Source organism: Cetorhinus maximus, unplaced genomic scaffold (genome assembly GCF_964194155.1).
Source record: "Cetorhinus maximus unplaced genomic scaffold, sCetMax3.hap1.1 HAP1_SCAFFOLD_2728, whole genome shotgun sequence".
In the NCBI taxonomy this organism is placed as follows: Eukaryota; Metazoa; Chordata; class Chondrichthyes; order Lamniformes; family Cetorhinidae; genus Cetorhinus; species Cetorhinus maximus.
The window spans coordinates 26,875-38,951 of NW_027598660.1; the positions used below are offsets into that span (position 1 = coordinate 26,875).

The following is a 12,077-nucleotide window of genomic DNA, read 5'->3' on the forward strand; positions in this document are numbered from 1 at the left end:
GTAACACTCTGATATATCCCACACCCCTCACTGTAACACCCTGATATATCCCACACCCCTCACTGTAACACTCTGATATACCCCGCACCCCTCACTGTAACACTCTGATATATCCCACACCCCTCACTGTAACACTCTGATATATCCCACACCCCTCACTGTAACACTCTGATATACCCCACACCCCTCACTGTAACACTCTGATATATCCCACACCCCTCACTGTAACACTCTGATGTTTCCCACACCCCTCACTGTAACACTCTGATATACCCCACACCCCTCACTGTAACACTCTGATATATCCCACACCCCTCACTTTAACACACTGATATACCCCACACCCCTCACTGTAACACTCTGATATACCCCACACCCCTCACTGTAACACTCTGATATATCCCACACCCCTCACTGTAACACTCTGATATACCCCACACCCCTCACTGTAACACTCTGATATACCCCACACCCCTCACTGTAACACTCTGATATATCCCACACCCCTCACTGTAACACTCTGATATATCCCATACCCCTCACTATAACACTCTGATATACCCCACACCCTTCACTGTAACACTCTGATATATCCCACACCCCTCACTGTAACACTCCGATGTATCCCATACCCCTCACTGTAACACTCTGATATATCCCACACCCCTCACTGTAACACTCTGATATATCCCTCACCCCTCACTGTAACACTCTGATATATCCCACATCCCTCACTGTAACACTCTGATATATCCCACATCCCTCACTGTAACACTCGCATGTATCCCACACCCCTCACTGTTACACTCTGATATATCCCTCACCCTTCACTGTAACGCTCTGATATATCCCACACCCCTCACTGTAACGCTCTGATATATCCCACACCCCTCACTGTAACTCTCTGATATATCCCACACCCCTCACTGTAACACTCTGATATATACCACACTCCTCACTGTAACACTCTGATAAATCCCACACCCCTCACTGTAACACCCTGATATATCCCACACCCCTCACTGTAACACTCTGATATATCCCACACCCCTCACTGTAACACTCTGATATATCCCACACCCCTCACTGCAACACTCTGATATATCCCACACCCCTCACTGTAACACTCTGATATACCCCACACCCCTCACTGTAACATACTGATATATCCCACACCCCTCACTGTTACACTCCGATATATCCCACACCCCTCACTGTAACACCCTGATATATCCCACACCCCTCACTGTTACACTCCGATATATCCCACACCCCTCACTGTAACACCCTGATATATCCCACACCCCTCACTGTAACACTCTGATATACCCCACACCCCTCACTGTAACATACTGATATATCCCACACCCCTCACTGTAACACTCTGATAAATCCCACACGCCTCACTGTAACACCCTGATATATCCCACACACCTCACTGTAACACTCTGATATATCCCACACCCCTCACTGTAACACTCTGATATATCCCACACCCCTCACTGTAACACTCTGATATATCCCACACCCCTCACTGTAACATACTGATATATCCCACACCCCTCACTGTAACACTCTGATATATCCCACACCCCTCACTGTAACACTCTGATATACCCCACGCCCCTCACTGTAACATACTGATATATCCCACACCCCTCACTGTTACACTCCGATATATCCCACACTCCTCACTGTAACACCCTGATATATCCCACACCCTTCACTGTTACACTCCGATATATCCCACACCCCTCACTGTAACACCCTGATATATCCCACACCCCTCACTGTAACACTCTGATATACCCCACACCCCTCACTGTAACATACTGATATATCCCACACCCCTCACTGTAACACTCTGATAAATCCCACACCCCTCACTGTAACACCCTGATATATCCCACACCCCTCACTGTAACACTCTGATATATCCCACACCCCTCACTGTAACACTCTGATATATCCCACACCCCTCACTGTAACACTCTGATATATCCCACACCCCTCACTGTAACATACTGATATATCCCACACCCCTCACTGTAACACTCTGATATGTCCCACACCCCTCACTGTAACACTCTGATATACCGCACACCCCTCACTGTAACACTCTGATATATCCCACACCCCTCACTGTTACACTCCGATATATCCCACACCCCTCACTGTAAGACTCTGATATATCCCACACCCCTCACTGTAACACTCTGATATATCCCACACCCCTCACTGTAACACTCTGATATATCCCATACCCCTCACTGTAACACTCTGATATACCCCACACCCTTCACTGTAACACTCTGATATATCCCACACCCCTCACTGTAACACTCTGATATATCCCATACCCCTCACTGTAACACTCTGATATATCCCTCACCCCTCACTGTAACACTCTGATATATTCCACACTCCTCACTGTAACACTCTGATAAATCCCACACCCCTCACTGTAACACCCTGATATATCCCACACCCCTCACTGTAACACTCTGATATATCCCACACCCCTCACTGTAACACTCTGATATATCCCACACCCCTCACAGTAACACTCTGATATACCCCACACCCCTCACTGTAACACTCTGATATATCCCACACCCCTCACTGTAACACTCTGATATATCCCACACCCCTCACTGTAACACTCTGATATATCCCACACCCCTCACTGTAACACTCTGATATATCCCTCACCCCTCACTGTAACACTCTGATATATCCCACATCCCTCACTGTAACACTCTGATATATCCCACACCCCTCACTGTAACACTCGCATGTATCCCACACCCCTCACTTTAACACTCTGATATATCCCACACCCTTCACGGTAACGCTCTGATATATCCCACACCCCTCACTGTAACGCTCTGATATATCCCACACCCCTCACTGTAACACTCTGATATATCCCACACCCCTCACTGTAACACTCTGATATATACCACACTCCTCACTGTAACACTCTGATAAATCCGACACCCCTCACTGTAACACCCTGATATATCCCACACCCCTCACTGTAACACTCTGTTATATCCCACACCCCTCACTGTAACACTCTGATATATCCCACACCCCTCACTGTAACACTCTGATATACCCCGCACCCCTCACTGTAACACTCTGATATATCCCACACCCCTCACTGTAACACTCTGATGTACCCCACACCCCTCACTGTAACATACTGATATATCCCACACCCCTCACTGTTACACTCCGATATATCCCACACCCCTCACTGTAACACCCTGATATATCCCACACCCCTCACTGTTACACTCCGATATATCCCACACCCCTCACTGTAACACCCTGATATATCCCACACCCCTCACTGTAACACTCTGATATACCCCACACCCCTCACTGTAACATACTGATATATCCCACACCCCTCACTGTAACACTCTGATAAATCCCACACCCCTCACTGTAACACCCTGATATATCCCACACCCCTCACTGTAACACTCTGATATATCCCACACCCCTCACTGTAACACTCTGATATATCCCACACCCCTCACTGTAACACTCTGATATATCCCACACCCCTCACTGTAACATACTGATATATCCCACACCCCTCACTGTAACACTCTGATATATCCCACACCCCTCACTGTAACACTCTGATATACCCCACACCCCTCACTGTAACATACTGATATATCCCACACCCCTCACTGTTACACTCCGATATATCCCACACCCCTCACTGTAAGACTCTGATATATCCCACACCCCTCACTGTAACACTCTGATATATCCCACACCCCTCACTGTAACACTCTGATATATCCCACCCCCCTCACGGTAACACTCTGATATACCCCACACCCCTCACGGTAACACTTTGATATATCACACACCCCTCACTGTAACACGCTGATATATCCCACACCCCTCACTGTAACACTCTCATATATCCCACACCCCTCACTGTAACACTCTGATATATCCCACACCCCTCACTGTAACACTCTGATATATCCCACACCCCTCACTGTAACACTCTGATATACCCCACACTCCTCACTGTAACACTCTGATATACCCCACACTCCTCACTGTAACACTCTGATATATCCCATACCCCTCACTGTAACACTCTCATATATCCCACACCCCTCACTGTAACTCTCTGATATATCCCACATCCCTCACTGTAACACTCTGATATATCCCACACCCCTCACTGTAACACTCTGATATATCCCACACCCCTCACTGTAACACTCTGATATATCCCACACCCCTCACTGTAACACTCTGATATACCCCGCACCCCTCACTGTAACACTCTGATATATCCCACACCCCTCACTGTAACACTCTGATATACCCCACACCCCTCACTGTAACATACTGATATATCCCACACCCCTCACTGTTACACTCCGATATACCCCACACCCCTCACTGTAACATACTGATATATCCCACACCCCTCACTGTAACACTCTGATAAATCCCACACCCCTCACTGTAACACCCTGATATATCCCACACCCCTCACTGTAACACTCTGATATATCCCACACCCCTCACTGTAACACTCTGATATGTCCCACACCCCTCACTGTAACACTCTGATATATCCCACACCCCTCACTGTAACGTACTGATATATCCCACACCCCTCACTGTAACACTCTGATATATCCCACACCCCTTACTGTAACACTCTGATATACCCCACACCCCTCACTGTATCATACTGATATATCCCACACCCCTCACTGTTACACTCCGATATATCCCACACCCCTCACTGTAAGACTCTGATATATCCCGCACCCCTCACTGTAACACTCTGATATATCCCACACCCCTCACTGTAACACTCTGATATATCCCACACCCCTCACGGTAACACTCTGATATACCCCACACCCCTCACGGTAACACTCTGATATATCCCACACCCCTCACTGTAACACGCTGATATATCCCACACCCCTCACTGTAACACTCTCATATATCCCACACCCCTCACTGTAACACTCTGATATATCCCACACCCCTCACTGTAACACTCTGATATATCCCACACCCCTCACTGTAACACTCTGATATACCCCACACTCCTCACTGTAACACTCTGATATACCCCACACTCCTCACTGTAACACTCTGATATATCCCATACCCCTCACTGTAACACTCTCATATATCCCACACCCCTCACTGTAACTCTCTGATATATCCCACATCCCTCACTGTAACACTCTGATATATCCCACACCCCTCACTGTAACACTCTGATATATCCCACACCCCTCACTGTAACACTCGCATATATCCCACACCCCTCACTTTAACACTCGGATATATCCCACACTCCTCACTGTAACACTCTGATATATCCCACACCCCTCACTGTAACGCTCTGATATATCCCACACCCCTCACTGTAACGCTCTGATATATCCCACACCCCTTACTGTAGTACTCTGATATATACCACACTCCTCACTGTAACACTCTGATAAATCCCACACCCCTCACTGTAACACTCTGATAAATCCCACAACCCTCACTGTAACACCCTGATATACCCCACACCCCTCACTGTAACACCCTCATATATCCCACACCCCTCACTGTAACACTCTGATATATCCCACACCCCTCACTGTAACACTCTGATATATCCCACACCCCTCACTGTAACACTCTGATATATACCACACTCCTCACTGTAACACTCTGATAAATCCCACACCCCTCACTGTAACACCCTGATATATCCCATACCCCTCACTGTAACACTCTGATATATCCCACACCCCTCAATGTAACACTCTGATATATCCCACACCCCTCACAGTAACACTCTGATATACCCCACACCCCTCACTGTAACACTCTGATATATCCCACCCCCCTCACTGTAACACTCTGATATATCCCACACCCCTCACTGTAACACTCTGATATATCCCACACCCCTCACTGTAACACTCTGATATATCCCTCACCCCTCACTGTAACACTCTGATATATCCCACATCCCTCACTGTAACACTGTGATATATCCCACACCCCTCACTGTAACACTCGCATGTATCCCACACCCCTCACTGTAACACTCTGATATATCCCACACCCCTCACTGTAACACTCTGATATATCCCACACCCCTCACTGTAACATACTGATATATCCCACACCCCTCACTGTAACACTCTGATATATCCCACACCCCTCACTGTAACACTCTGATATACCCCACACCCCTCACTGTAACATACTGATATATCCCACACCCCTCACTGTTACACTCCGATATATCCCACACCCCTCACTGTAAGACTCTGATATATCCCACACCCCTCACTGTAACACTCTGATATATCCCACACCCCTCACTGTAACACTCTGATATATCCCACACCCCTCACGGTAACACTCTGATATAACCCACACCCCTCACGGTAACACTCTGATATATCACACACCCCTCACTGTAACACGCTGATATATCCCACACCCCTCACTGTAACACTCTCATATATCCCACACCCCTCACTGTAACACTCTGATATATCCCACACCCCTCACTGTAACACTCTGATATACCCCACACTCCTCACTGTAACACTCTGATATACCCCACACTCCTCACTGTAACACTCTGATATATCCCATAGCCCTCACTGTAACACTCTCATATATCCCACACCCCTCACTGTAACTCTCTGATGTATCCCACATCCCTCACTGTAACACTCTGATATATCCCACACCCCTCACTGTAACACTCTGATATATCCCACACCCCTCACTGTAACACTCGCATATATCCCACACCCCTCACTGTAACACTCGGATATATCCCACACCCCTCACTGTAACACTCTGATATATCCCACACCCCTCACTGTAACGCTCTGATATATCCCACACCCCTCACTGTAAAGCTCTTATATATCCCACACCCCTTACTGTAATACTCTGATATATACCACACTCCTCACTGTAACACTCTGATAAATCCCACACCCCTCACTGTAACACTCTGATAAATCCCACAACCCTCACTGTAACACCCTGATATACCCCACACCCCTCACTGTAACACCCTGATATATTCCACACCCCTCACTGTAACACTCTGATATATCCCACACCCCTCACTGTAACACTCTGATATATCCCACACCCCTCACTGTAACACTCTGATATATACCACACTCCTCACTGTAACACTCTGATAAATCCCACACCCCTCACTGTAACACTCTGATATATCCCACACCCCTCACTGTAACACCCTGATATATCCCACACCCCTCACTGTAACACTCTGATATATCCCACACCCCTCACTGTAACACTCTGATACACCCCACACCCCTCACTGTAACATACTGATATATCCCACACCCCTCACTGTAACACTCTGATTTATCCCACACCCCTCACTGTAACACTCTGATATACCCCGCACCCCTCACTGTAACATACTGATATATCCCACACCCCTCACTGTAACACTCTGATATATCCCACACCCCTCACTGTAACACTCTGATATATCCCACACCCCTCACTGTAACACTCTGATATATCCCACACCCCTCACTGTAACACTCTGATATGCCCTCTTTGCCCTTCACACAACTACTATCCCAGTCTACATTCGGGTAATTAAAGACCCCATTATAACTACTCTATAACCCTGTCCCCTCTCTGCTCTTCACACAACTACTATCCCAGTCTACATTCGGGTAATTAAAGACCCCCCATTATAACTACTTTCTAACCCTGTCCCCTCTCTGCCCTTTACACAACTACTATCCCAGTCTACATTCGGGTAATTGAGGACCCCATTATAACTACTCTATAACCCTGTCCCCTCTCTGCCCTTCACACAACTACTATCCCAGTCTACATTCGGGTAATTCAGGACCCCATTATAACTACTCTATATCCCTGTTCCCTCTCTGCCCTTCACACAACTACTATCCCAGTCTACATTCGGGTAATTAAGGACCCCATTATAACTGCTATTTCATGCTTGCATCCATCTGTAATTCCCCTGCAGATTTGTTCTTCTACGTCCTTCTCACTAGTTGGCGGTCTATAGACCACACCGAGCAATGTAATCACTCCCTTTTTGTTCCTTCGCTCTAGCCAAATTGATTCTGTCCTTGTCCCCTCTGGGATATCCTCTTTCTCCAGCACTGCAATGCTCACCTTAAGCAATACAACCGCCCCTCCTCCTTTCCTATCGCTTCTGAACACCTTGCACCCTGGAATATTTAACACCCAGCTCTGCCCTTCCTTGAGTCTGGCCTCTGTTCTCTTCCCCTCCCGAGGAAGAAGTGTTCTAGGAAGGGGATAAACTAACCGCGGTTTACCAAGGAAGTTGAGGACAGCATCAAATTGAAAGCAAAAACCTACAATGTGGCAAAGATTCGTGGCAAGCCAGAGGATTGGGAAAGTTTTAAAAACCAACAAAGGATGACCAAAAAATAATAATCACGAGGGGGAAAATAAACTTTAAGGTTAAACGAGCGAGTAAGATAAAAGCAGACAGTAAGAGCTTCTGTAAAAATATTACAAGGAAGAGAGGGGCCATAGCGAACATAGGCCCCTCAGAGAATGAGGCCGGGAAAATAATAATGGGGAACCAGGAAATGGCAGAGGAGTTCAATGAATACTTTGCTTCAGTCTTCATGTTAGAATACACGAATAGCATTCCAAACATACTAAATAATCAAGGGGAAAATGAATGGGACTATAGGCCGATAAGCCCCCTGGACCTGATGGGTTGCATCCCAGGATAGTAAAGGAAGTAGCTGCAGAGATATTGGATGCACTGGTGGTGATCTTCCAAGAAGCCTTAGATCCTGGATAAGTCCCAGAAGGTTGGAAAACTTCCCTTTATTGAAAAGGGGAGGGGAGACGAACAAACAGGTAACAGGCCAGTTAGCTTAACCTCTGTCATTGGGGAAAAGTTGGAATCTGTTATAAAGGATGTAATAGCAGAGCGTTTAGATAATACATAATCGAATCGAGCAGAGTCAGCACAGCTTCACGAAGGGGAAGTCACGCCTCACAACATTTAAGAAGTGTTTAGATGAGCACTTGAAAAGGCGCTAGGCTACGGGCTAAGTGCTGGAGAATGGGATTAGAATAGATAGGTGCTTGATGGCCGGCACAGACACAATGGGCCGATGGGCCTGTTTCTCTGCTGTATAACTCTATGATTCTGTTAATCGCCACGACATCATACTTCCACATGGCAATCTGCGCCTGTAACTCCCCAATCCTATTGATTATACACTGTGCGTTCACATACATGCATAGTAACCCTGATTTACATTTTGTTACTTTTCATCTCTCACCCTGTTCCAGTAGACATGTCCTTCAAACTGCAGCCTTTGTAGTTTTAAATCCACAGTCCAACAGAAATAGAGAAAAATAAAAGGATCTGTTCTTTACAACCCTCCCTATCTCTGTAAACTCCTCCACCCCGTACAGCTCTCCCTATCTCTGTAACCTCCTCCAGCACCTACACCCCTCCCTATCTCTGTAAACTCCTCCAGCCCCTACACCCCTCCTTATCTCTGTAGCCTCCTCCAGCCCCTACAACCCTCCCTATCTCTGTAACCCCCTCCAGCCCCTACAATCCTCCCTATCTCCGTCACCTCCTCCAGCTCCTACACCCTCCTTATCTCTGTAACCTCCTCCAGACCCTACAACCCTCCCAATTTCTGTAACCCCCTCCAGCCCCTTCAACCCTCCCTATCCCTGTAACCTGCTCCAGCCCCTACAACCCTCCCTATCTCTGTAACCTCCTCGAGCCCCTACAACCCTCCCTATCTCTGTAGCCTCCTCCAGCCCCTACAACCCTCCCTATCTCTGTAACCCCCTCCAGCCCCTCCAACCCTCCCTATCTCTGTAACCTCCTCCAGTCCCTACACCCCTCCCTATCTCTGTAACCTCCTCCAGCCCCTATACCCCTCCCTATCTCTGTAACCTCCTCCAGCCCCTACAACCCACCCTATCTCTGTAACCTCCTACACCCCTCCCTATCTCTGTAACCTCCTCCAGCCCCTACACCCCTCCTTATCTCTGTAGCCTCCTCCAGCCCCTACAACCCTCCCTATCTCTGTAACCCCCTCCAGCCCCTACAATCCTCCCTATCTCCGTCACCTCCTCCAGCTCCTACACCCTCCTTATCTCTGTAACCTCCTCCAGACCCTACAACCCTCCCAATTTCTGTAACCTCCTCCAGCCCCTTCAACCCTCCCTATCCCTGTAACCTGCTGCAGCCCCTACAACCCTCCCTATCTCTGTAACCTCCTCGAGCCCCTACAACCCTCCCTATCTCTGTAGCCTCCTCCAGCCCCTACAACCCTCCCTATCTCTGTAACCCCCTCCAGCCCCTCCAACCCTCCCTATCTCTGTAACCTCCTCCAGTCCCTACACCCCTCCCTATCTCTGTAACCTCCTCCAGCCCCTATACCCCTCCCTATCTCTGTAACCTCCTCCAGCCCCTACAACCCACCCTATCTCTGTAACCTCCTCCAGCCCCTATACCCCTCCCTATCTCTGTAACCTCCTCCAGCCCCCTACACCCCTCCCTATCTCTGTAACCTCCTCCAGCCCCTACACCCCTCCCTATCTCTGTAACCTCCTCCAGCCCCTACACCCCTCCCTATCTCTGTAACCTCCTCCAGCCCCTACACCCCTCCCTATCTCTGTAACCTCCTCCAGCCCCTACACCCCTCCCTATCCCTGTAACCTCCTCCAGCCCCTACACCCCTCCCTATCCCTGTAACCTCCTCCAGCCCCTACACCCCTCCCTATCTCTGTTACTTCCTCCAGCCCCTACACCCCTCCCTATCTCTGTAACCTCCTCCAGACCCTACAACCCTCCCTATCTCTGTAACTCTTCCAATTCCGGCCTCTCGAGCATCCCCCGATTCCCATCGCTCTGTGATTGGCGGCCGTGCCTTCAGCTGCCTGGGGGAGCCCTGAGCTCTGGGGCATCTTCCCTCAATCTGTCCGCCTCTTTTCTGTCTATCTGCCCGTCTCCCCTTACGCTTTGCCACCTCTCTCTCTCTCTCTCCCAGCGATTGACTATCTGGGCCTGATATCTCCCCGTGTGGCTCGGGGTGGGGGTGTCTGACTCTGCTTTGGAACGTCCCTGTAGATCACCTTGTGATGTTTTGAAAGCATTGGGTCCGCTGTGATGCCTCCCCCAGTCGGATAGTCAGCATTGCCAGTCCGGGCCTGCCCCTGAGTGATCGGGGTGGGTTGTCGAGCGGGGGCGTGGCTGGCTGGGTGGTGGGGCGGGGGTGCTGCGGTTCTCTCTCGGGACTATCACTAACCATGGACCCTGTTTTCTCTCTCACCAGGAAGACTCGATTTGCCTCTTTCCCCGACTACCTGGTGATCCAGATTAAAAAGTTCACCTTCGGACTGGACTGGGTGCCCAAGAAACTGGGTGAGGTGCCCCAGAGGAAGGGCGCTGGGCGGGTGTGAGGGGTGGGGGGTCAGTGTCGGGGTGGGACAGTGATGTGGGGCAGAGGGAGAATTGGGGAGAATGTTGGTCAGTCTCTGTCTGTCTGTCTCTCCCTCCCCTGTCCCTCCCTCCCTCCCCCCGTCACTCCCTCCCTCCCCCCGTCACTCCCTCCCTCCCCCTGTCACTCCCTCCCTCCCCTCCGTCACTCCCTCCCTCCCCTCCGTCACTCCCTCCCTCCCCTCCGTCACTCCCTCCCTCCCCTCCGTCACTCCCTCCCTCCCCCCGTCACTCCCTCCCTCCCCCCGTCACTCCCTCCCTCCCCTCCGTCACTCCCTCCCTCCCCTCCGTCACTCCCTCCCTCCCCCCGTCACTCCCTCCCTCCCCCCGTCACTCCCTCCCTCCCCCCGTCACTCCCTCCCTCCTCCCGTCACTCCCTCCCTCCCCCCGTCACTCCCTCCCTCCCCCGTCACTCCCTCCCTCCCCCGTCACTCCCTCCCTCCCCCGTCACTCCCTCCCTCCCCCGTCACTCCCTCCCTCCCCCCGTCACTCCCTCCCTCCCCCCGTCACT

At 49.7% G+C, this 12,077-nt stretch overlaps 1 protein-coding gene across 1 annotated transcript in view; it reads left to right on the forward strand.

The window, feature by feature from the left end:
- The window catches only part of LOC144677596 (ubiquitin carboxyl-terminal hydrolase 5-like), a gene marked incomplete at both ends in the record, with an annotated part of 37,735 nt that extends 26,212 nt beyond the window's left edge, over positions 1 to 11,523 (forward strand). The window contains one exon of the mRNA XM_078537637.1: positions 11,403 to 11,523. Within this exon, the coding sequence (XP_078393763.1) occupies positions 11,403 to 11,523 (121 nt within the window). The remainder of the gene's footprint in view (positions 1 to 11,402) is intronic.
- Positions 11,524 to 12,077: the final 554 nt, after the last annotated feature.